This window comes from Ambystoma mexicanum, chromosome 14 (genome assembly GCF_040938575.1).
Source record: "Ambystoma mexicanum isolate Mex_15411 chromosome 14, UKY_AmexF1_1, whole genome shotgun sequence".
NCBI classification, from domain to species: Eukaryota; Metazoa; Chordata; class Amphibia; order Caudata; family Ambystomatidae; genus Ambystoma; species Ambystoma mexicanum.
This window is the reverse complement of record NC_090940.1, coordinates 28,067,374-28,094,412: the sequence shown is the minus strand read 5'-3', so window position 1 is coordinate 28,094,412 and position 27,039 is coordinate 28,067,374. Positions and strand designations below refer to the sequence as shown.

Genomic DNA, 27,039 nt, shown 5'->3' with positions numbered 1-27,039 from the left:
GCGGCACAGCGCTAGAACGTCTCGCTTCAATGCTCAGCCTCTCAGAATGCTACTAATGTGGCTGCGATCACACCACAGGACTGCATTCCATGTACATAAAAGATTTGTGGTGCAATGAAACTCCTCAATACATTAAGTAAAGCACATATCTCAACCAACAGGAACTCTTTTCATAAATGAACAATTTCATATAATGCCCATAAAAAACATTGATACATTTGTAATATGAACCTCAACAAAGGTTTAACAATGTATACATAGCAGATAAATAGTTCCGATGTAGTCTCCCATGAGTGTGAACTTTTAAACCTAAGTACAATGAATATAGACTAGATGCAGCGTTTCTGGGTTCATGCAAATGTAAACAATTGGCTAAAGTCAAGTATTACACCAATAGAGAAATATGCAGAGCATTCCAACAAACCCAGATATACAATGATTATAGACGAGATGCAATATTTCTGAGTTCATACAATTTTCAGAAGAAGGTAAAGGGTTACACAAAGAGAACCCAAAAGAGCATTACTGTAACCCCAGGGCCTGCCACACCTCCTGTTGGTTATTTTTTTTTAAATATGTTTTTATTTGCATTTTCAACATCAAGACAATAGCAATATTGGTTACTTCAACAAAAATCCCTTGTATTATTTTCATGTAACATATATATAGGAAACATAAAGAGGGGGGAAGTGCAAAGCAATGATGAACTTTAGTCTTGTGTTTCTGATTCCCCACCCTCCCCCTCCCTGACCTCCCCCCCACCCCCCCCCTCCACTCGACACGGTCGCTTTGTACACCACTCTAAATAAAAGTTCAACACCACTTTAGGCATTACAGCATTGCATGGGCTCTGCAAGTTGCTACTAAAAGAAAGGAAGAAGCCCCTACAGGGCTTGGGGTAGGCAATCGTCCGGTGGCATAGGGCGATGCCCTGATTCCTTTGGTTGGCTGAGATGGTAAGCAAGTGTTCTTAGTCTGTGGGCTCCCAATATGTCGTGTAGTATTCTAGAAAGGGCAACCAAATCATTTCGATATTTCTGCGAGATTCATTTATCGCTGCCGTTAGGCTTTCCATTTCGTATATTGCGTGGGCCTTTATTAACCATTCTCTCTTTGATGGTAGGACCATCGATTTCCATTTTATGGTCAGGCACACTCGGGCTGCTAATAGAAGATTGCGTGGTAGGTACATTAAAGATTCGTATGTTTCATCATCTTCCGACTCAACTCCAAACAAAACTAGTGTGGGCGTTGGGTTTCTGAGGACCCCATCTATGTCTCGAATCCAGCCCAGCACTTCCCGCCAGTACACCTGGACTCTGTCACAACCCCACCATTGGTGCCAGTAGTCACATTGCTCTCCGCAACCCCTCCAGCAGTAGGGAGATGTCCCGGGGAACATTTTGGATAGGCGAAGGGGTGTGTAGTGCCATCTCATCAGTAATCGCACATTGTGCATTTTGTATTGCATGGAGACCGATGATGACCATACCGCTCTATATATTCCTTTCCATACCTCCCCTTGGGTTTCTATGGATAGGTCGGTTTCCCATTTCACTTCTGAAGGTGGGCGTGGACTGTGACCCCTCGTGACTAGTGCTCTGTACAACTTTGATATGAGACCTCTCGATGCTTGGGGGGAGCTTAAGATTTGCTTGAATGGTGTCAAAGGGCGCTTTAACAAATTGCCCCACCTTGGGTCGTGCATGGCACTTCGCAACTGGAGGAAGGACAAAGGGGAAACACTTGTGCCCTGCAAGTCAGCCTGTAATTCCTCCCGTGTTGTAAACGCCTCATTTTTCCAAAGCTGTCCCGCCCGACTCAGACCCGCTTCGTACCATGACTGTGACTGCTGGACTGCTCTCAGTGAGTTTTGAATAGGTGGGGACCAGATGCAACTCAAAGGAGAGGGCCATGTTGTGATTCCCTGCATGGCCCGGGATGGACGCCAGAGAGACCATAATACCTTCAGAATGGGGTGCTGTTTAATCCTTTGTGTCATGGCTGATCTTGGGACCCACAACCACTCTCCCAGGGTGACCGGATCAAAGATGTCGTTCTCTATTGCCACCCACTGTTTCTCTGGGTTTTCCCACAGATGATCCGGGAGTATGCAGAGTTGTGACGCTCTATAATATTCTCCCAGGTCTGGAAAGCTCATGCCCCCCATCTCTTTAGGTTGGATCAGTGTGGAATATGGGATCCTTGCTCGTTTGTCTGCCCATAGAAATCTTAATAGTATGCGCTTTACCTCTACTAAGAAGGAGTCGGGAACAATGACTGGGAGGGACTGAAATAAAAATAGGAATCGTGGGAGAATGTTCATTTTGATGGCAGTAAAACGCGCCGCCCATGACATGGAGAGTTTGCGCCATCTGGAGATGTCATTTTGGATGGCTACCCACAGTGGTGTGTAGTTGGCTTCGAAAAGGTCAGACAGGGAGACCGTTATATTAATCCCTAGGTAGCGGACTAAGTCGGTTTGCACCTTGAAATCCCAATCTGTCTTTAAACGTAGTGCTAGGTCAGTATTGTCTTTCAAGGGGACAGCTATGGTTTTTTGTAGGTTGACCCGAAAGCCTAATAGGGGACCGTATCGCGACAACTCTTGGAAAAAAGCGGGGATAGAAGTAGAGGGTTCGGTCAGGTATAAGAGGATATCGTCGGCAAACATCGCCAGTTTGTACTCGCTGCCGCCTCGCGGGATTCCTCTGATGCTCGGGTTGGACCTGATGGCTTGGGCGAAGGGTTCAATGACTAGGGCATAAATGAGAGGGGAGAGCGGACAGCCTTGTCTTGTACCTCGAGTAAGGTTGAAGGTTCGCGATGAGATACCATTGATCGATACTTTGGCCCGGGCAGATCGGTATAGTGCTTTCGCTCCTTGTGTCCATGCAGCTCCCAACCCCACCCACTCTAGAACAGCTCTCAAGAAGGACCACTCTACACGGTCGAAAGCCTTTTCGGCGTCTACTGATAACAAGAGGGGGTCCTCGCCGGCCCCTCGGAGAGTTGCCATGAGGTCTAGGGTTTTTCTAACGTTATCTGCCCCTTGCCGGCCTCTTACGTACCCTACCTGGTCAGTGTGGATTTGTTGCGGCAGAATCTGGGCGAGGCGGGCGGCCAATATGCTGGAGTAAATTTTTGCATCTACATTTATGAGAGAAATTGGCCGGTATGATGAACACTCTATGGGGTCTTTACCTTCTTTGGGGATTACTATGATAATAGATTCAGTGAAGGAGTCGGGAGCTCGACCCGATTCTAAGATGGAAGTAAATAGTTTGGCGAGGAATGGCGCAAGTGTGCCGGCGTTTCTCTTATAAAAGGCTGGCGTGAAACCATCCTGTCCCGGGGCTGAGCCAACCTTGAGGGCTGAGATCGCTCCCTGCACCTCTGTTGCCGAGATTGGGGCATTTAGCATTTCTAGATGTTCTTCCGTGATGGGTGGGCGTGACATATTGGTTAGGTATTCTTTGATGTCGGGGGAGGTGCCATCAGTCTCAGCAGCGTATAGATCTGCATAAAAATTGGAGAAGCGAGACACTATGTCTTGGGGATTTGTGAGTGGGATGCCTTGTTCATCGTTTACTTTGTGGACTGCTCTATCTGCCCTCTGTTTGCGGAGTCTGTTCGCTAGCATGGTGTGCGCTTTGTCCCCCTTTTCAAAGAACTTCTGTTTGAGGTATTTAATCTGAGTGAGGGCTTTGCCTTTCCATATATCTTTTAGTTCCTCTCTCATTTTACTAATTCTCATTTCTGTATCAATATCGCTAGTGGGGAGCTCCCTAAGGGAGCGTTCCAGTCGCGTGATCTCTTCCTTAAGTTTTTTCTCCTTGAGTAGCCGGAGTCTTTTTTTGGCCGCCCCCTCTGATATAAGAATGCCCCTTAATGTGGCTTTACCTGCTTCCCACACTGTGTTCAGTGACATACCGTCAGTGTCGTTGATGTCAAAGTATTCTGTGATGGCTTCCGAAAGGAAGTCCTTGAAAATTGGGTCTCTGCATAACAGGTCATTACATCGCCACCGGCGGTCCAGGGCTGGGAGTGGGCCCAGGTCTAATTCTAGGCCGCACAGGTCGTGGTCTGACCAGGCTACTATTTGGATGGATGTACTTAAGATGTCACCCTCGTTTTCCGCCCCCAGTAGTAGGTAATCAATCCTGGAGAAGGAGTGGTGTGGTGGAGAATAAAAAGTAAAGGCTTTTTCCCCTGGGTGAGTTACACGCCAGGTATCTATTAAATGATGTTCCCTGAGCTGACTTGCGAATCTGTCGCCCTGTAGCGTGCTTGGGGGTAGGGAATTTGGTCGAGCTGAGTACCAGTCGCATTCACGATCTATAGCTACGTTAAAGTCACCCCCGCAAATTAGTGAACCCTCCCTCCATTCCTCAATGAAATCGAACAGGGGGTCAGTGAAGCTCGCCTGCCCCTGGTTGGGGGCGTAGACTGCGCACAGTGTGATGGTACGTGTTCTCAGCGTCCCCTTGAGTGCGACATATCTCCCGTGCGTGTCTCTGTGTATATGAAGAACCTGCATTCCCAGGGACCTACGCAGCAAAATGCCCACACCCCCCTTCTTCTCCGGTCCAGATGCCCAGAATGCTTCCCCTATGTCTCTCCCAAAGATCTTTCTTTCTCCACCTTTAATATATTTTGTTTCTTGTATGAAGAGAACATCTAGTTTGGATTGCGCGAACTGTCTCGCTAGCATTGATCTCTTTTGCGGGGAATTTAAGCCTTTGACATTGAGGGAGCCGAAGACTATGCCCTGTGAGTTAGCCATATTCTAGGGTTTGGATAGCATTTTTCGTATTGTGGCTTGCTTGACCCCTTTGTACCATATTAGAGTTAGTGAATAACTGCCTTGTGTTGCGATACTTTTGAGTTGGTTCTTTGTGCTTCACGAGCTTGCTTTGTCGAGTGGTTAATTGGATCCCCCCCCCGTCCCTTCCGCCCCTTCCCTAGTGTGGAGTGCTATACGGGACATCCTCACCCCACGGAAAGGGAAGAGAGTAGAGAAAAAAGAAAGGAGACGCCCTTGTTCAAAGAGAGCCACTTTAGGAGAACCCCTCTTCAAGCCCTGGGTGTAACTTTGATCTTTGTGCAGGGACAGAATGCATAGGAGACCGTAATGGTGGACATAGTCCTAGAGTGTCTCCCAGCCCCTAACCCCGTCTAGGCAAACAAACTTTAAAGAGAAAAAAAAAAAAAAAACTTCCATGGAGCTTCATGGCGACCATTTCGGCCCGGGTTAGAGCCCCTAAACAGTGTACAGACACAAGGTGCAGTGTAGGCAGTTCAAGGAGTGTTCAAACGTTTGAATTTCCATTTCTGTTGCGCACGGCCTCTTCTCGAGGGCTTTTCAGTTGGATCTCGGCGCGGGCCCTTTGGTTCCCTTCGGCCCTCCGCGTCTGAGTCTCTTGCTGGACCTTGTAGGTGGCGACGAGCTCGTTCCGCCTCTTCCACCGAGGTAAGCCTGTATTCTTCGCTGTCGAACTCAAATGTGAGGGAGAATGGGTGGCCCCATCGGTACTTAACGCCTTTCTCTCGGAGCCAGATCGTGAGGGGACGACACCCTCTTCTTTTTGCGAGGGTCATCGCTGAGAGGTCTTGGTATATTTTGACTGTTGAGCCACGGAAATTGATTGTGTCCTTCGTTCTTGCTTTTTGCAGGATGTCCTGCCTTTGCATATAGTAATGACATTTGATTAGGACCGATCAAGGGCCTCTCGCTGAGCCCCCTGCCCTGTGCACCCTGTCGAACTCGAGGGTCGGGGGGGGCGGATTCATCATAGAGAGACAAGATTAGGGATTTCACCGTGCTCTCCAGGCTTGACTGTGTCTCTCCTCGCTCTTCTTCCAGACCGATTATGCGGATGTTGGAGCGTCGCTCCCGATTTTCAAGGTCGTCCACTTTTGATTCCATGTCTCTTTCCTTCTGCTCGAGGTCTAGTAGTCTAGCCTCGTATTGCATGGTGGCAATGTCTCCTGATTGTTGGTTATTTTCAACCGCTTCCAGGCGGTCCTCAACTTTGGCCACTTTCGTTTGTAGATCTGATACTATTTCAGTTAGGTTATTTCTCATTGATCTAATCTCCCCAAGCAGCAGACGGATGTCCGACTTTGTTGCGCTGTCGCCGTCATTGCCTGGAATATCTGAAGTGCTTTGGGCTTCTTCCGCTTCCATGGTTGCGTTATTACGTCTAAACTTTCTCAGGGTTGCCAAGGTTCGTGGATCCAGCTTTGATACCTATGGAGGCTCCAGGCTATTGTTGCAGTGAGCAAGGACTGCTGTGCCGAGGTGTTCTTATACCCACGATCGTGTTTCTGTGGTTGGTCGGATCTTCGGGTGGAGACACTCTCAGTTCCGTGGTGGGCTGCCCTGGACTTCGTGGCACGTTGCCTGCGTTTTTGCCCTAAGTGACCCCGGTGCGGACTCAGTATCGCCCCCACCCCCCAAAAGCACTGATCGGGTGGGTCAGGTGCCTCGCTGTATGGCTGTCTCTGCGCCCCGCAAGGTGCGTGGTGGGCCCTTGATGGCCCTTAGGTTGGCTGCGAGGCTCCGCTAGTGGTGACGAGCTACCACAGGGTATGGTATTCGTAGGGGTCCGTGATGTGGGAGCGGCGGATCGGAGCTGTTGGGGTAGACTTTGTGGTCACTCTGTGTTTGGGATAGCGGAAATGGCCGCTCTGCGTTCTTGATGCTTGGTGAGGAGGGGGGAGCCTCGGTTGGGCAGAGGAAACACGGGCCTCCTTCCGCAGGCGGCTTGGTGTCTGTGGCCTACTGCCGTGTACGGCCCCCTAGTAAAAAGCGTATAGTGGCTGTGTGCCTGGGCCCACGAGAGTTGCTGAACGGAGGTGCGGCTTGGCCCGAGCGTGCAAGTGTTGAGGTGAGGCGTGGGTGGAGGGATATGACCCTCGCTTGCGGTTCGCGCCGTAGAGTGGGACTGCAGAGTCTTAGGAGTTGGCTCCGAAGGGGGGGGGGGGCTGGCTCCCGAGCGGAAAGGCCCGCTTGGGGCACTGCTTAACCGCACCGGGCCGCTCTCTCCGGTTGCTGCCTGCCTGGCCGGTCGCTTAACCTCCTCCGGTAAGCCGGGCGCTACGGACCGCTGTGGCTGTTCTCGTAGCTGCCGCACCTCATTATAGGGCTGGAGTTCTCCCGTTCGCTGGGCGCAGGGTGCTACTGGTTTCAGTCCTTGTCGGGTTTCGTCATACGCGCGCGGCGCGTATCTCAGATGACGGCGGCCATTTTTTTATTTTCTTTCTCCCCTCTCCTCGCTTTTCTGAGTATGGGCCTTCTGTGCTGCCCGGGGGCTTCCGATCGGAGGCTGATTTCTGCTTTTCCTCGCAGCCTCGTCACCTGGGTTATGGCTGGGTGGGTGCCAGGACGCCTTATCTTCTTCGTCTGCTAGTTTTTCCGTGCTTTAGTTTCCCCTGCACTGCTCGAAAAGGCGATTTTATCGGGCTTGAAGAGGGAGACGGTGGCTCAAGCGACCATCGCGTCTGCGCCCCCTGGTGGTCTCTCCTGTTGGCTATTAACCAGATTCCTCGCTGTGTAAAGTTCACATCCAGTATTGCTCTCTCTATGCTAACAGCTGTTTAGTGCTCCTTTTGTCCACTCTGAAAACCCTATCAACCACCCACCATACTAGGTCGTCCTCACTGTGTTCCATCAATAACAAATGTTCCACTAGGGGGGCGGAGCGAGTTTTGGTTCTGATTTTTTTGACCAGTGTTCAGTAATCCTGGTTCTGATTTGTCTAGCGGTCTTGCCTACAAGGGTCGTGTGGTCTCCCCACAGGGTTACTACATCACTTCTTGCCGAACACTGGTGGCATGCGGTGGGATAAACGTGGAGTGGTTACATTGACTATTTGTTAAACCAGCCACAAGGCTAAGCTCCATCAAAAAAGTGAAGCAATTGTAACATGCCAAATATGGATAACTTCAATGAGGCAGTCCTGATTGTTCTGACAGTAGATCAACTGAAAGATATGTGCAAAGTCAGGGGTCTGAATCTGAAAGAAAAGAAATGTGAATTAATTACAAGGTTGTTAAATCACCAAAGATTGGGTAGTAGGCCTGTAACACCCACTAACCCGAGTAATGTGGAACATGATGAGGATAACAGTTTAGAGTGCAGCTCCAATCTGTAAGAGCAGTCTCTGGAAGGGAGACCCAATCTACCACAGCCTGCCCTTATGCCTCAGCCTACTTCCATTGGGACCCCACAGGCCTCCCAGCAAAAGGAAGCAGGAGCAAACAAGATTGGGCAGAGAGGCAACCTTGAGAGATTCTCAGTGGGAGGTGGAGGACATTTACAATACCCCCAGTCCACAGGAAGTCCACTCTTCTATTTCTAAGACAAAAAAGAGACAAAGGGAAAACCCAATGTCTCAGGGGAAAAAGAAAGTCTGAAACCTAAACCTGTTCACAGGTCAAGGGCATCCCCGAGAGGACAGTCCCAGGTCACCCCAGTTACTCTTTCCCCAGCCGAGGCTGAGTGGGAGGACCAACCAAACTCAGAAGAGACAGCTACTAGTGACACAGAGCTGGAAGAAAACCTTCCCCGCGTTGGAGATCTGGACCCTAAGGACCATCCTGAGCTGCAGACTACTTGCAGAAGGTAGAAGGTGGACCCTCTAGGGTAGACTTCAGCAGAGGTCAAAGAGAGTGCGCCTCTCTAGAAGGTCTGCACCAGCAGACAACTTCCTAGCTGGAAGGGCAAGAGCCAGGGAAGCATAGGCTTTACTGGGAGGATGGCCTCCTCTACAGTGAACCTACTGAGTCTACCCCAGGGGTCTGCAGGAGGCTGATAGTGCCCTGGGAGATGAGTAGCCCATGAGATTCCTCTGGTTGGCCACTTCAGTTTAAAGAGGACCAAGGAGAGGTTATCTCTGTATTTCTACAGGTCCAAGATGGGGGCTGATGTAGAAAAGTTCTGTAAGAGCTGCCACACTTGTCAGGCTTCTGGCAATAGTGGGTCCAGGAATGTGGCACCTTTAGTGCCCCTTCTTGTGGTGGGAGTCCCTTTTGAGAAGGTGGAGATTGACATTGTTGGTCCCCTAGACCCCCCAACATCAGGCAACCAATTTATATTGGTTGTGGTTGTCTGGTCCTGGCGTCTGCAGGAGATGCTGAGCCCCACAGATCTCTCAAGAACGTTTGATCAACAACTGTCTTTAACCCAGTTGAAGAACTAACACTCCCAAGGGAAAAGGGGAAGTGGAGAAAATAACAAACGACAGATGCCTACTTCTGGTGGGCTGCAATCTGTAGAAGGAGACATTAATGTTTATTAACTAATTAAGACATGCATTTAATTAACTCAATCTCTAAATATCAAATCATTCAATATCTAAACCATACCTGTCCAATCTCCGTAATAAACTTGGAGATTAATTAACTTCTTTTTCACAAAGACCCATTGAGATTTATATCTTGCACAGTCAATGTTCAATTTCAGAAAGTCAATGTGAATTTAAGAATACATTTGGTTCCTTAACAATATTGCTCAAAATAATGAGTTCAATACTATGAAATCTTCTTAAGAATAGCAGGAATTCACTTTAGAGTGTTCATTCATTCAAATGCATTTCATCCTTTCTCAAGCACATTGTATTCCTGTTCAGATGTTTCTTCAACTTTAGTAAACAAATGCACAATTAAGAATTCAGATGCTATTTTAAACTTTTGACATGAACAATAAGAATGAATTCAGATCCTGCTTAACCTTTGAAGCACATGCGCAATGCTAATGGAATCCGATGCTTTGCTTTTGACATGAGCGCTGTAAATGAGTTCAGATGCTGCCTTATTCTTTAGAACACATGCGCAATGCTATTAAAATCAGCTGCTTCTGCTTTTGGCATGCGCACAATAAATGTGTTCAGGTGCTGCCTTATTCTTTAGAACACATGCGCAATGCTAATGAAAACGACTGCTTCTGCTTTTGACATGCGCACAGTAAATAAGTTCAGGTGCTGCCTTATTCTTTAGAACACATGCGCAATGCTAATGAAAACGACTGCTTCTGCTTTTGACATACGCACAGTAAATACGTTCAGGTGCTGCCTTAGCCTTCAGAACACATGCGCAATGCTCATGAAATTAATTTGTATTTACATTCCACATGCGCACAGTGAAAGAATTCAGATGTCACCTTATCTCATAGCGCGCATGCGCAGAGATCGAAAAAATGATGAATTTACAATCCTTACGAACTCGAGTTAAATAACATCTAAAGCTTAGACTCAGGTTTTCTTTAAGCAATCTTCACTCACGCGTCCGTTTGAAACTTACATACTTGAGATCAGATACGAGACACAGCAATGAAACACGGACACTTCTCCTTCGCGCATGCGTAAAAAAAAAATGAATGCTCTGAAGCACTGATCAAAGAAAACTGCGCAGTTAAAATTCCAAACGCTTCTTCCTTCAGTACAACATCAGAACTTCAAAACCGTGTCAATTACACTGAGTCATAAAAAGCCCAGCTGATTCTTGAAGTAAAATGAAACAAATCTAAATACCTAAACTAAATAAATGCCTAACATGAATAGAATAATAAAAATAAAGCAGCCTTTCTCCAGCTTGAGAAAAAACAACGCTCCCACCAACTTATCAGCTGAGCTTGTCCCACGCTGACCAGCTTCTCAGGAAACAATATTTATCTCTGTAAACTTCATCAGAATCTCATCAAAAGGCCTTGAAGCAGGAACTTAATCAAAACAGGACCTTCCTTCTTGAAGGTGTACAATGAAAGGCAGTTTAGAATTGTATGGAAGGTCAGAGGTTCATGAAACTTCCAATCAGGGACTGGCACTACTGCCATCATGTGGGTTTGGGGAGTTAGCACTCTGATGAACAGAAGTTAAGATCAACAACCCAAAATCAGATTAAAACAATACATTATTTAAATCTATAATCTAATTTCATTCACAAAGTGCACCTACCTAACCTGGGACCTGACGGTGGTAGACCATGCTACCAGGTATCCTGAAGCAATACCTATGAGAACTGTTACTGCTCAAGCAGTAGTTAAGGCCCTCCTTTGTATCTTTACCAGGGCAGGTTTTCCTAAGGAGGTCATCTCTGACAAGGGATCTTGTGTCCTGCTACATACAGACCATGTGGAAAAACTGTGGAGTGACCTGCATGTTTTCAACAACCTACCATCCCCAGACCAATGGTTTGGTGGAGAGGTTTAACAGAACTATGAAGAGCATGATGGGCACTTTAGAGGAACCCCTTAGAAGAAAGTGGAACCTTCTACCGCAATGCCTTCTCTTTGCTTATAGGAAGTCCCTCAAGCAGGGGTTGGGTACAGCCCTTTCAAACTTCTCTATGGTCATCTAGTCGTAGGTCCTTTGGCCCTGACCAAGGAAGGTTTGGAGAGTGCCCCTACCCTACAGCCAGTGATAGTCACTGACTATGTGCTAGGCCTCAGGCGAGGATGGCACTCATGATTACAGAAGCTTCAGATTACCGGAAAGCAGGTCATGCCCTGGTCAAACATTGGTATGACCAGAAGGCCAACATGGTGGAGTTTACTCCAGACCAGCTTGTTTTGGTTATGGTACCTATAAGGCAGAGGGCCTTACAGGGCAAATGGATTGGACCCTTCAAGGTTGTGGGTAAACTTGGAGAGGTCAATTATTTAGTGGACTTGGGCAATCCCAAGGAGGCCCCAGGGTCTATCACACTAAACGTCTGAAGGCTTATGTTTCCAGACCAGAACTAGGAGCTTTGCTTCTAGCCTCTGATCAAGAGGAGGAGGAGAGTGAGCCTCTCCCTGATCTCCTCAGGGACAACCATCAGATGAGACAATTGAATGAGTGAACATTTCTTCAGATTTGACTCTGGAACAACAGGAGCAGTGCAAGGCTCTGTTAAATCAGTTTGCCTCCCTGTTCTCACTGACACCAGGCTTGACCCCTTGGGGCCAGCATGATATTCTCACTGGTGACAGTCTCCCTGTCAAAAGCAGGGGTTACAGAATGTCAGATCATGTAAGATCCCACATAAAGGAAGAGGTCAAGAAGATGCTTGATCTTGGGGTTATTGAGCCATCTACAAGTCTGTGGGCTAGCCCAGTTGTACTAGTGCCAAAAGCAGGGACCAAAGAGTTGAGATTCCGTGTGCACTATAGAGCTCTTAATGCAGTCATTTACCCAGGACAGATGAGCTGGTGGACAAACTTGGTTCAGCCAAGTTCCTCAGTACATTTTACCTGACCTCAGGCTTTTGGCTAATAGCTCTGACAGACAATGCCAAGGAGAAATCTGCATTTCTACCCCAGAAGGCTTATACCAGTTTAGGGCTATGCCTTCTGGACTAAATAATGCACCTGCTACATTCCAAAGGATGGTGAGCCAGGTTCTGAATGGTTTAAAGGACTTCTGCATGGCATACTTGGATGACATAGCAGTGTTCAGCCCCACTTGGGAAGACCATCTCCATCACCTTGGATATGTATTGCAGGCTCTTGACCAGGCCCATCTGACCAGAAAGGCAAGTAAATGTCAAATTGGTCAGAGCAAAGTGGTCTACCTTGGACATGAGGTAAAGGGTGGTGAGACTAGGCCCTTGCTTAGTCAAGTACAATCCGTACAGGACTGGGACACATCCACTACTCAAACCCAAGTGAGGGCCTTCCGAGGTCTCACTGGGTACTACATGAACATCATAGAGAACTATAGGACCATAGCTTCTCCCCTTAATGTGATCTCCTCCCCAAATTCCCCAAGAAGATCAGGTGGAATGAGGAGTGCACAAAGGCTTTTGAGGACTGAAGAAAACTCTGTCAAGCTCCAGTCTTCAGAGCTCCTGACTACAACCATTCCTTCTTTGTACAGACAGATGCTTCTAACGCAGGGATAGGTGCAGGTTTGAGTCAACTGGATGAGTAAGGCAGGGAACACCCTATCTGCTTCATCCGTAGGAAACTGAAGGACAGTGAGACAAGGCGGGCAACTATTGAACGTGAGTGTTTGCCATTGTGTGGTTTCTGAAGAAGTTTAGACCATACATGTATGGTTCTACCTTTGTGATTCAGACAGACCACCAACCCTTGAGACGGTTAATGCAGAGGAAGCGTTGAGAATTCTAATTTCAGTGCTAATTCCCTTCAACCTTCGAGACTCCCAGCTCTTTTGCAGGACTTTAGGACTTTTTTTTATTTTAACCCTGCAGTGAGTGAGCCCTTTTTCTCACTCTCTCGTGTTTTGATCTGATTTGGATTGTTATGTGTCCTTTGTTTTTTGATTCTGAAAAACTACACAGAGCACCCTCACCCCAGTGTCGCAGAGAAATCCTGTAGATTTCTCATAAGGTTTAAATCCCTTTTCTTGGGCGAACTACAGTTCCCAAGAATAGTGAAGTGAAATTGACTTTACTTATCTTTTCTCTTTTTAGGTCCAGCACACACCATTTTATGTGGAGTGCTGGGGAGTTACTTGGTAGCCCCTCGTCCTACTTACTCATGTAAATATTTTTATGTTACCCTGACGTCTTTAAATGGCTGGTGGCAGTGGTTTAATGTTCCTACCATTGTGCGTTTTTACCGCAGGCGGAATCATCAGCTGCAGTATAGCACCCATGGGTGACCATTCTGTCAAAATGGTCTGGTCTTCTTATTTCGCCATTTTCTGTTTGTGAGATCTTTCTTGGGTTTTACTCTGTGCGCCAAAACAGGTTTGACCCCTTTGTTTGTTTTGTCTTTGGCGGGCTTCAGTACTGAAACCCGCCTCTTGTTCCAGTGTGTCTGCAAGGGCAGAAGTGAGGGAGGTGCCCGAGACTCCTCTGTCCTTTGTCTCTGTGGTTACCTGAATGCACCCAGTCCGGATTAGTAAAAATGGTGGCTCCCTGAATTTGATTAAGCATTTCTGAGATGAGAGCAAGAGGATACCGGTTTTTAACTGTAACCCTATTAACTGCTCGATAATCTATGCACGTTCTGAGGGTTCCATCTGATTTTGGTACAAAAAATAAAGGTGACGCTGCAGGAGACTGAGAATGACGAATAAAACCTTTTGGCCAAATTCTCAGTTAAATATTCTTTTAGATAGTCATTTTCTTTCTCTGTGAGAGCATATACTCTGCTACTAGGCAAAATTGCTTCTGGCTCTAACTCAATTTTACAATCGAAGGTTCTATGAGGTGTAATTCTCCTGCTACTTTCTCATCAAAAACATCCCAAAAATCTTGATAACATTGTGGAAGTTGTCCAACTGCTCCAACATCATGACCTCCAACTCCAAACTCAGCCAAGAAACAAGACGCTGAATTTATCCGTTTAACTTCTCCCTCAATAGGCCTTCCCGAGAAACAATTCTCTTTACAGAAATCGGATTACATATCAATTGTCCTAGCACTCCAATCAATCAAAGGATTATGCAGGGTAAGCCAAGGCATCCCCAAAATCATCTTTAACAAAGGGGCATCAATCAACTCAAAAGATATCCTCTCACTGTGACCCCCTGTTAACTCCAAAATCAAAAAACTAGTTCTGTGAGTAATTGGACCTGAAGAAAGAGAAGTCCAATCAACTGCTCTAACGTGTTCCACAACCTCCTTCTGAATAATAGGGATTCCCAAAGATTTAGCAAGACCCCAATCCATGAAGTTCCCAGTGGCTCCTGAATCTACCATAACTGGACCCTTTCCCTTAAACTCTGTCTCCAAAAACAAGGATACATCCATTGTGATATGAGGAACAGCAGTGTGCACGGTGTTGGCGATCTGCTGCACCTTGCCAGTTGAAGTAGAATTTCTTTTTGGTGTGAAAGGACAATTTCCTAAAAAATGTCCACTTCTTCCACAATATAAACACAGATGATTTTCTCTTCTCCTAGCCCTTTCTTCTTTAGTTAAAGGACCCCGGGCCCTTGAAGGTGAATCATTGCTTTTCATCTTCATATCCACTTTAGGTTTATCCACTTTAACTAGAGACTTGGAATCACTCTGACTATGACGCCGTTCCGCTCTTCTTTCACTCAAGCGGAAATCTAATAGAATAACTAAATCTATTAAAGCATCACAAGTAGAGGGCCGATCTACAATTCCTGATAAAGCATCCTTTAACTCATCTCTAAGACCTCGATAAAACAACAAGGCGTGTTTATCCTCGGGCCACCTGCTTTCTAAAACCAGAGACTTAAATTGAGTAATGTAAGCAACTAATTCTTTATTACCTTGTTTCAATTCTAAAAGCTCCCCATCCACCTCCAAAGATATCTGCCTTCTGTCAAACATTTTTCTGAAAGTTTCCAGGAACCTAGAATAATTTCTCAAAACTTCACTCCTTTGAGTCACCAACAACCCCACCCAAGCAGAAGCCTCCCCCGAGAGATAAGACAACATGAAAGTTACCTTGGAAGCATCTGTAGGAAGAATCTCAGGCCTACTCATGAAATGTAACTCGCATTGAGTTAAGAACACCCTAAACCTCTTAGTCTCCTTGATAACGTTCAGGGGGCGCCAAGGGAACCCTGAATTACTAAACTTCTAACTCCTTCACTAGCATGTGAGGGCCGTAATAAATGTGATAACCGGTCACCTTCCTCCCTTACTAACACAGGTGGAGAACCTGAACCCCCAGCCAGACTTCTCATCCTCTCTCCTTGCTCCCATCTGCTGAATTTGTGCCACTTTTCCATTTAAATCATCCACCCTTTGACTAAGTGAAGCATTCTCACTACGAGAAATCTTTAACTCTTCCCGTAACTCTCGGATCAAATATCCTAAAGCCTCCATTGAGGTCTCGTCGGGGTTCATGACAGCTCAGGCGGACTAAGGTTAAAGGCCTTTCATTCTGTCAGGCTGAGAGTTATGCTGTGTCAGCGGAAGCTGCTGAACCCCCGACAATCCCCCTGAAGTGTAATCCTCAGAACCCGATAATTCTTGGCTCTGTTAACTACACCCCAAAGGGAAAGGGGGAAGTGGATAACATAAGAAACACCAGGCTGGCGACGTTCTAACTAGCTGATGCGGAACGTGCAGTGAATACATAAGAACATACAGAATCCTCAAATTACTTTACTGCCTTTTAAATTATGAAAACTTTATATCCTTAACTAAAATGTAAAGAATCATACCTGGTTCTTCTCTTTTAAGATCTTAGAGAAGATTGGAGTAATAGCTGATAAAATCTTTCTACCTTTCTTGTGGCTTTGAAAGTCTTGAAAATAACAGCAACTCCTTTGATTATTGAACTCTTAAGAACCTTGACTCTTGCCTTATAAACTGTTAAATGTTCCAGTTAAGAAGACTTAGATGAATCCTGTTCTTTCTTCTTAATAAATAGAGTTCATAGTTTCTTGAAGAACTTGCAAACTTTTCCAAGTCCATTGAAACCTTTTCGCGCACACGCGCAAAAATGTACCCGCGCAAAACATGCGTTGAAGAAAACACGCACCAGAGAAAAAACACGCGCTGAGGAACATACGCGCTAAGAAAACACGCACTGAAAAAAGTCACGTAGCAGTCTTTTCTTACTCTCGCGTACATGCGCTTTCAACACCCGCGCTATGAACACACGCGCTATAGAAATCACGTAGCAGTCTTTTCTCGCGCACGCGTACTCGCGCTATGACTACACGCGCTTTGAACACACGCGCTTTGAACACACGCGCTTTGAACACACGCGCTTTGAACACACGCGCTTTGAACACACGCGCTTTGAACACACGCGCTATAGAAATCACGTAGCAGTCTTTTCTCGCACACGCATACTCGCGCTATGACTACACTCACAATGAACACACGCGCTGGAACACGCGTGCTAAAGAAATCACATAGCAGTCTTTTCTCGCGTACGTGCGCTATGAATACACGCGCAATGAACACGCGCGCTCTGAACACTCGTGCTGGAACACACGCGCTAAGAAATCACGTAGCAGTCTTTTCTCGCACTCGTGCTACGATCACACATAACAGTCTAACATTGCTCATGCGCGCTTAAAAAAAAACGTTGAACTATAAACAGAGTTACATCAGTTCTTCTTTTGAATTTTCATTTACAATCTCCTAAAGTTTCTAATGAATCTAAGCAAGATTTACATATCCAAATAAAGTCACTTAGCTTAAGAATTTTTTCTTCCCCAAAAGAACTTCCAGAAACTCACCTGCGAACCTGAATTCTTCTCCTGAACAACCCCGCATAAGTAGCCGCTCGAATGCCAGGATTTGAAAGTTCAAATCCACTAGGCCCAAGACTTCAGCAGGAGCAGCTACAGACCCGTCCTCTCAGCTGGGGTTACGACGATGAAAGGCAGAGAGTGACAGTTTAGAACGTTCATTGTTGTCCTGCAGTTCTCTGTTGTCCTGCAGTTCTCTCTAGCCAATCAAGGCTTCTATTGTAAAACTCCATCTTGCCTTGGGCCAGAGCCAGGAATCTGTATAGAAAGGTCAAGGCCAAACCCACACAGAAATAAAAGGAAATAATTAAAGGGAACCTAACAGTAATTAAAGGAAACCTGATGACAGTAATTAAGGAAACCTGACAGAGTGCAGAGGGGGCCGGGCGAAAAGCGTGCGAGAACCTGCGGCGGCGGGCTCCCCCTCGGGCCCTCAGCTGGTAACTTTGGGGACTGCTAGGCGGCCCGGGGAGGGGACTCTTTTATTTTTATTTATTTATTTATTTATTTTCCCCCGGTGTGTTCCGGCTTTGGGGGGGGGGTGCCCCGAGCGCTAAGTCCGGAGGTACCGCTGCTTGGATCCTTTCACCGGGTGGGGGCTGGATGGGGGCTGTTCCCGGTGCTGCAGGGGAGTGGGCACCTGAGATTGTCACCCTTGGGCTGGAACCTGCATTGGGGTCCGTCTGCGGGGGTGTTGGAGCCCCGGTTTTTCCTCCGCAGTGCGGCTCTGTTTAAAAATCTAAAAACGTAGGGGAGCCCGGCCCTGTGCGGTCTCTAAGTCAACGAGAATCCTCCAGTGTGTGGGAGCGCATCGGGGCGGAGTCAGGCCCTCAGGCATTCCCTGGCTGCGACTGGTGCATTGGACTACCTTCCTGGACACATTAGGGGCCGCTCCTAGGCCCCTCACGGATGTCTTCCAGACCCAAGCGGAAATCGGGTAAGCCCGGGTCCTCTTCCAAGACGCTCCAGGGTTCGCTGTCACTACTTTGGCCCACGATGGGGAGCAAGGACTCTAATAAATTAAGTGGAGGCCAACCCAAGGAGAATAGGAGAGCGGCGATGGAGGAGGACGGAGTGCGGATGACTAGACAGGACCTCAGGGGGGAATTGCAGGCCCTGAGGGAGTCCCTAGCGCAAACCTTCCAGGATCAGTTTCAGCTCATGCGATCTGACCTTAATACAGCGCTGGGTGAAATTCGGCATGAAGTAGCACAACTTGGGGGGAAAGAACTGATTTGTTAGAAAGGGGCCTCCAGGACACAGTGAAGGGCACTACGGCCAATAGCGAGGCCATAGACCGCCTGGATATTGCGACTAGGAACATGGAGGCGATGCTAGAGGACTTGGAAAACGGGTCTCGGAGGAGTAACATTCGGATAAAGGAGCTCCCTGAGTCGGTAACGGACAAGCTTTTGAAGGAGGAATGCCAGCACATCTTTGCGGATCTTTTGGGGGAGGGGGACTCGAGCTCAATAATATTGGACAGGGCCCACATAGTTGGTCGAGCTCAGATGGGTCCCAACGCCAGACCCCGGGAAGTAGTGGTTGCTTTTGCCAGTTACGGACAGAAGGAAGCAGTGTTGCGGGCGGCCAGGCAAAGCAAGCCCATTCTTTATAAAGGGCGGGGGAGATTTTGTTGTTCCAAGATCTGGCCGTGAGTACCCTTGTGAAAAGAAGGGCTATGGGTCCTGTTCTAAAGGAGCTGTCTAAGAAGGGGATAAAATACAGGTGGTCCTTTCCATTTGGCCTGGTTTTCGAATGGGAAGGGGTTCAGAAAAGGGCGACCTCGGTCCAGGAAGCTGCCAGTATTGTTGGCTTGGAAGCGGAGATGGAGGCAGGGGGACGCGCGGGGGCCTCGGGACCCCGTGGGGAACTGAGGGAGGGGAGCAGACCTTGGGAGTGGGCCTCTGTGGGAGAGCGGGGCAGGAGAAGGAATGCGCTGCGGGGCTCCCCGGGGGAAGTGGGACAAAATTCGGGGGGGAGAGGGGGTGACCCTAGTTGAGCCACCGACATTCTATTTTCTTCAAGGGGTGGTGGTCTATAGGGCTGCGTATGGAGCCAGGGGGACGGAGCTAAACATGTTGGATCAAGCTGCAATGGGACAAGCTGGGGGGACGAGGGGGTGGGAGGGAACTGTTGGGGGGAGTTTCAGTCTAAGCCCGAAGTTGGGGATTCCGGGTGGGGGTAGGGGCCCATATGTATATCTTTTATGTTATTTTGCATTTATATAGCGCCTTATATACCATTGGTATGGTCTGAAGGCGCTGGTAGATTGAACGCCCTTGGGAACCGAAGTTCGGGTCAGCAGAGAGAGTAGAGAGTGTCTAAAAAGTGCGTGTGTGCACCAGGTATGTGTGCAGCTGGTGCGGAATTCAAGTGGTAGCTGCTTCTTAGCGGTAGGTGTGGTGGTTGAGAGATCAGGAGTATGTGTTCGCTCTGGCCGGCTTTATCCAGATCGCGTGTGGCTGCGTTAGGCCTGAGGAGAACGCCTGACTGGGGGGTGCGAAACCAGCAATGTTTACTTAGTGTGATGGGGAGTGAGCGGGAGATGTTGATATGAGAACAGTTATACCGAATGGTGTCATAGTATCTCTGTGTTCTAGTTGAGTGGTGGTGTAAGGGAGAGAGTAAGCGTGGGGTGTGGTATGATGTATTCCCTGCATTCCAAAGCATATTATGTAGGTCACGCAATTCGGTGCGGACAGGTCCGTTCTATGCATTTTTGTTCATTTCAGGCGTTCAAGATTGTCCTACACACTCATGTCTGCACATATTCACGCACTCTGGTTCACCTTGCGTGTTCTAGTCTATTCTTCATTCTCCAGTGTGCCTCACGCATACTCTCATGTGTTCCATACGTATGCACTCCAGTCCTTCTTGCGCATGCACTCCAGTCTACCCCGCGCACGTACTTCTGTCTGCCTTCGCACTCATCGGCTCTGTATACTCATCAGCTCTGTATACCCATCCGTTCAGTAAGCTCATTTGATCTACACACTCATCTGGTCTACACACTGATCCGGTCTACACACTTATCCGCTAAACATACTATTCATCAGCTCTACGGACTCATCCATTCAGCATACTGCTCCGTTCAGCATACTCGTCCTCTCTACAAATCCATCCGCTCCATGCGTTCATCCGCTCCACATCTTCATCTGCTCCGTACACTCATCCGCTCTACACACTCGTCAGCACCACAATACATTCATCCGCTCCATATACACTAATTCGCTCCACATACACTCATCCGTTCCACACACTCCACATACACTTGTCCGCTTCACACATTCGTCCGCTCCGCACACTCGTCCAGTCTACACACTGACCTGCTCAACATACTATTCATCAGTTCTACGGACTCATCCATTCAGCATACTGCTCCGTTCAGCATACTCATCCGCTCTACAAATCCATCCGCTCCATGCGTTCATCCGCTCCACACCTTCATCTGCTCCGTACACTCATCCGCTCCACACACTCATCAGCACCACAATACATTCATCCGCTCCATATACACTAATTCGCTCCACATACACTCATCCGTTCCACACACTCCACATGCACTTGTCCGCTCCGCACACTCGTCCAGTCTACACACTCGTCCAGTCCACAACCCTCATCTGGTCCACCCACTCATCGGCACAACATGCTACTCGTCCGCTTGACAATGCTACTCGTCTGCTCTGCGTGTCCATCCGTGTCCATCCATCCGTTCCACACACTCATCCGCTATATGTATTTATCCGCTCCACACACTCATCTGTTCCTTACACTCATCTGCACCACTGGGTAGGTCGGGGGTTCTGGCGGAACAGCGGGGGGTCGCGAAGGTCGCTGAGAGGATGGCTCGCTGGGGCTGGGTATCTCCTTATTTCGGTTTCAAATGGCTGACTCTTAATGTGAGAGGATTAAATTCTCCTCTCAAAAGGGGCAAAACTAGAACACTTCACCCGAATGCATGCTCCGGATGTCCTGGCGCTACAGGAGACTCACTTGTTGTGCGTAGAACAACGCCATCTGCGCCTGAGGGGCTACTCGCAAGTCCTATTTGCGTCGGGTTCTTCAAAGACGGGGGGGGGGTGGCGGTGGCATTCAGGAGTGGCATGGACTTTAGAATCCAGGATACTCCGAGGGATAAAAACGGGAGGTTCGTCATGGTGAGGGGGGAATGCATGAATGCATGGGCGCCACCTACACGATCGCCTCGGTGTATGGTCCAAACGCGGGGCAAGATAACTTTGACGGAGACACTGACTACGTTGGGAGAGTTTGCAAGAGGGCAGGTCATTTTAAGGGGGATCTCAAACTGGGCTGGGACAAGAGGTTAGATCAGATGCAGCATGCGAGTGGGGGGGTTGAGGGGGTGATAGCTTCCCCGAGGCTGAAAGAGCGATTCAAGGAGGCAGGTTTGAGGGATGTGTGGCGGGTATTAAGAGGGGTTTACTTATCTCTCGGATGTACATCGAACTCAATCCCGAATTGATTATATTTGGGTGTCGGCTAGTTTACTGGGAGGGGTGGAGGGGGTAGAGACCGGCCCCATGGGAATCGCCGACCATAAGGCGGTGCAAATGAATATGCGGTTGGGCAGGCGTAGGCCGGGGGTTTGGAGTTGGCACTTTCCTGGGGACCTCCTGAGAGATCAGGTGATTAGGGAAGAGATAGGTAACAACATCAAAGCCTTCTTCGTCAGAAACAATGAGACGGACACGAGTCTCAGCACGAGATGGGACGCATTCAAAGCCACGTTGAGGGGGGACCTCATCGCCCTTAAGGCAGAGAGGAATAGACAACTATGGCTGTTGGAGGCCCAGTTGGAGGACGAGGTGGAGGCTGCGAGGGTCAGGCTCAAAGGGGACCCCTCAAGGAAAGCGTACAGGCTAGCTGAGGGGCAATTGAGACTCCTTAGGACTAAGAAAGCGGAGGGTGCGTTATTGAGGGTCAGACAGAAGCTATACGTTAAGGCCAACAAGGCGGACTCGTTGCTGGCGTGCCTACTGAGGGGCATCAGGGAACGAAACGCGATAGCTGCCCTAAGGGGGGGAGAGGATCACCGGTTCGGAGGAAATCAGGGACCGGCTAACCGGGTTCTATGAAGCCCTGTACACATCCCAGGGCCCCATCACTCAGTTGCAGGAGAAGTTCTTGGATGGCCTGCCTTTGCCACGTCTGTCTGGGGAAGTGGGGGAAGACCTGGGAATGCCAATCACAGAGGATGAGTTGCGGGCTGTCATTGCTATCCTCCCTGCCAACAAATATCCGGGTCCTGATGGCTTCCTGGTCTCCTTTTACAAGTCTTATTCTGCCCTATTGGTCCCACACCTAACTCAACTTTTTAACTCTTTCGACCCCGTGGGCGGTATCACCCCTTCCATGGAGGAGGCTAAAATCACTCTTGTATATAAGGTGGGCAAGGATCCAGAGGAATGTACCTCTTATAGGCCTATCGCTCTTATAAACTCTGACGCAAAGATTTACACCAGAATTTTGGCTAAGCATCTAGAGGCACATCTACCTGAGCTGATCCAACAGGATCAGTCTGGATTCGTGCGGGGACGACAAACAGCCGATAATATTAGGAGAGTCGCCCATTTGGTCGAAAAGGTACAGAAGACCCCCACTCCGGCGATTCTTTTAGCCTTGGATGCCGAGAAGGCGTTCGACCGGGTGGAGTGGTCCTTTCTGTTCCTGGTGATGGAGCGAAAGGGTCTGGGCCGTAAGATTATCGATATGATCTGTGCGAATTATAGAGCCCCCTCCGCGCGACTGCTTATTAATGACGCAATGTCCCGGCCCTTTAGGCTCGGATGCGGCACGAAACAGGGGTGCCCCCTATCCCCGCTTTTGTTCGCCTTATATCTTGAGCCCCTGCTCGTGGCAATTCAGGAAGCGAAGGATATCCAGGGAATCCCCTTTGGAGGGACGCAGCATAAGGTGGCGGCTTTTGCCGACGACATGCTCCTTACCCTGATGAACCCATCGGTGTCGTTGGAGGCATGCACAACTTTGCTGTCCACCTTTGGGGAGGTCTCTGGCCTGAGGGTGAACGTGCATAAGTCCGAAATAATGAACTTGTCACTGCAGGGTGACGAGTTAAGGGCCCTGAGGGCTTCTTCTCAGTTCAAGTGGAGCCCTGGTGCGATTCGGTATCTGGGGGTCTGGGTTACTCCTCGGCTGTCGGGATGGTACGGAGCAAACTATATCCCTGCTCTCGCCTTCATTAAAAGGGACCTTACGAAGTGGGGTACTCTAAAGATATTGTGGTTGGGAAGGGGGGCGGCATTAAAGATGGTGACTCTCCCGCGCTTACTCTACCTCTTTCAGGTGGTCCCGTTGCCCGTTCCCGCATCCTTTTTCAAGGAACTGGACAGGGCAGCGAAGGAATTCATTTGGGAGGGCAGGATGCCGAGCTTGCCAAAAAGACTCATGACAGCCTCCAAGGGGGCGGGGGGCTTAGCATTACCGGACTTTAGGCGCTACTACGAAGCGGCACAGCTCCGGGTGATCCGAGTGTGGTTCTCTGAGGAATACAACAAACATTGGGTCAAGATGTATATAGCGGTAGCGCATCATCACTTGGGAGAGGCACTCTGGCTCCCCGCAGGTTGAGGCCGGCTCACTTGTACTTCAGTGTCATAACCAAGGGACTGGTTGATATCTCGGACAGGGCGGTGGAGAAGTTGGGGATCAGTACTTTCCCGTCACCTTTCACCCCCATTTTTAACAATGGTGACTTTGCGCCTGGGTTGGAGAAGGGGGCCTTTCGGAAATGGGAAGGTGGGGGGTGTAGGGTCATCAGAGACCTATTTCGGGGGCAGGAAGTGAAATCGTTTGAGGACTGCAAGCGGGAGTTCGGGTTGGGCGTAGGGGAGCGGCTTCGATATTACCAGATCAGGCACTGGGTGTTGTCCGGGGAGAACAGGAGGGCGGCAACGCAGGGTTTGACTCAATTTGAACGGTTCCTGTTGACAAACGAGGGATCCGGGGGGCTGATATCCAATATATATAAGCTTCTAGGAAGCGCTGGCCCCACTACAAAGTGGCTGTACATGTCTAGATGGGAGGGGCTCCTGGGCAGGGAGATGGAACGGGGGGAATGAGAGAGGCTCTGGAATTTGATCCCGAAGGTGGCTAAGGCGCGCCAGTTACAGGAGGCCTGGTACAAGTACCTAATGGGTTGGAATTATACTCCGGCGCGCCTCCGGGCAATTTTCCCAACAGCTTCTGGGGCATGTTGGAGGGGCTGCGGGGAGGAGGGTACAGAAGCCCATATCTGGTGGGATTGTCCCAGCATTAGCCCCTTTTGGAAGAGTATCTCTTGCTCACTGGATCAGGCATTCGGAATAGGCATGGGTCAAGACCCCCGGGAGGTTCTGGCGGGAAGGTGGAGGGAGTCGGGGAGGGGGGAAAGGGTGTGGGCTGCGCAAGGCGAAGGTAGTTTTCATCCTGACGGCTATGTCTCTCCTTACCCAAAGGTGGAAAAGCTCATTGATCCCAACAGAGCAGGACAGGTTGAGGAAACTGTGGGAGATTGTATCATTGGAATGGGCTACGTTCACGGCTGCTGACAATTTGAGGGGATTTGCCGCGGAATGGGGAGAAACTTTGAACTTCTTGAAGGGTGAGTTCCGGGAGCAATAGCGCCCTCACAGACTGAGACTCCTGGACCTGTTTGTTTAATCGCTTTAAGGCAAGGGAAGGGAAGGGGCGGGAGGAGGGGGGGGGGGGGTTGGGGAGTTATGGGCTCCTTGGCAGGGGATGGAGGGAGGGGGGGGTATCCTATTGTTTTTTCTGTATTATTAAAAACAATAAAGAGAAGTTTTAAAAAAAAAATGCATTATTATCCACATGGCTACTGTATAGTTAGTTACATTGGGCTACTAATGTTGCAAGAAATGACAGCACCCCTGATGGAGCCAAAACTAAATTACAGCTGCCCCGAGCCTACTCCTAAATCCAGTGTAGGATGATAGAATCACCCTGGGACCAAAATGGGGGGCTTACATAACCCTTTTCCTGGGAGTTGCATGGACTAGCATGGGACAGCTCATCAAAAAAGGATTTTAATAGCAGACCAAGCAAACGCTTTGGGGTCCCATAAAATGAGACAGCAGAACTTCAAAAATTGAATTCTGTCCTAACACTGGCTTCTTGACGCATGGTTCAGGGAGGGAGAGAGGGAGGGAGGGAAGGAGGGAAGGAGGGGGGAGGAGGAGGACCGCCTCACTCATGTTTGCACAGCTGCGTCCTGTTCTGTATATTCTGCTCTGCCTTCTCAGTGGAGTCCTCTTTTAAGGTCAGGTGTGTCGGCCATGCACGTTTTCAAGTCTTATGTGGTTGTCTGGCCTTGCTGTCTTTATCCAGTCCTTCAGGAGAGCCTTCCTACTCTACTCCAAAGTCCCCAGCCTACTAAAGCCCTTTCTATAGAGCTGGATACTTGTTTAATGTGGCCATCTTTCAGCAGAAAGTGCACCAGCAGCACAGGGGGAAGCCGATTCGAAGGAGACATCCATGATGGGGGATTTCCAGAGGGGACTAGCACACACCTACGAAGGCTACGCGCCGTAGCGCTACCACCATCACCTAAGGGTCCTCTGAGCTGTCAGGTGGCCAGGATCAGGGTGTCGCACTCTAAAGACTTTTCTTCAGTCTTTTACATGAGCATGTTGTAAGTGCTGTCACCAGCACGTGTTTGTTTATTCCCAAATGTATACCATGTGATTGCATTGCCTTTGCCTCTGTCCACATTACCAGATCCTGCAGACCTCTTTTTTTTTATCCGTAACATGGCCAACATCCACTTCCTCTGCCATTTGTCTTCCTATAGCTCCCCTCTACGGTGCTATGTTCTGCCCCAGCTACACCTGATCTTTATTGTTCACATATATACATGCACACTCCTTAATGTTGCTTTGTGTGATTAATACTGAACAAAAGTGTTGGTTTGGGAATTTATTTGTTCCCCCCTGATTGTCTCTAATATGCTTTCCTCCTTCGTCCTTGTAGTCTCCTCTTCCTTTGTCTTCTTTTTCTGCCCACTGCTGTTTCCCGTCTCTTACTGAAGGACATAATGTTCTGCCGTTGCCATAAGCTGTTGAGTGCCATGTTGGTTCTTTCTCCTTCTTCCCTTTATTTTCATGCATGTTTTTTTACACGCAGTCTCCTATTCCATGTTCTTCCAAGGTCTCCGATCTTTGAAAAGGTGACACTTGTAGGTTTTGCATGGTATTACTGGCGTTGGACCTCTAATTGTAACTCTGAATTTAAGCTAAATGAAGCTGTTTTAATGCAACTAGGAGGAAGAGGAGGAGGAGGAAGACAAGATGTCTGAAGAGGCAGAAAGGCGATTCCAAGAGCAGCGACAGTCCCACCAAGACCCGGCACGGACAGCGCAGCCCGAAGGCACTGGTTCCTTTGTGAATGCCAACTTTGAAATGGAGGGAGAGGATCCTTCTTCCCTGGGAAGCTCTCTGGATCCACAGCATGGTCCCAAATAGCAGCCAGACAGGGGTAGTATTTGTTGGGGGGACCTGAAGCCCCTCACAAACCCCCTAATTATGTATTGAATCTTATTTATGAACACATGAAGGTGAAGTCTGAATAATTTAAAGGATTTTAGAGTGCACATGTTTTCCATTTGTGGAGATGGAAAGGGGGAGGGGCCTGTGAAGAGAAAGGGGTTGCTGTAAAGAATTGGCTGTTCCGACCGGTGTCCTTTGTAGAAATGTGAACTGGTGTCAGTGGAGAGTGAGTCCAGGAACAGTGAGAATGTCCATCATCCTCAGCCTCTACCACTGATTTGTTTGCTTCTGCGTCCACAGTGTGCATGGGCTATGGTAGCCTGAATGTGTTGCATCATTCATGGCTCTAATTCATTTTATCTTTGAATTTTGCT

The 27,039-nt window shown here is 48.6% G+C and overlaps 1 protein-coding gene across 1 annotated transcript in view; it reads left to right on the top strand.

The window, feature by feature from the left end:
* Positions 1 to 26,772, top strand: part of SRP54 (signal recognition particle 54) — a 607,474-nt gene extending 580,702 nt beyond the window's left edge. The window contains exon 17 of the mRNA XM_069638449.1: positions 26,441 to 26,772. Coding sequence (XP_069494550.1) covers positions 26,441 to 26,641 — 201 coding nt within the window. The 3' untranslated portion in view covers positions 26,642 to 26,772. The remainder of the gene's footprint in view (positions 1 to 26,440) is intronic.
* Positions 26,773 to 27,039: the final 267 nt, after the last annotated feature.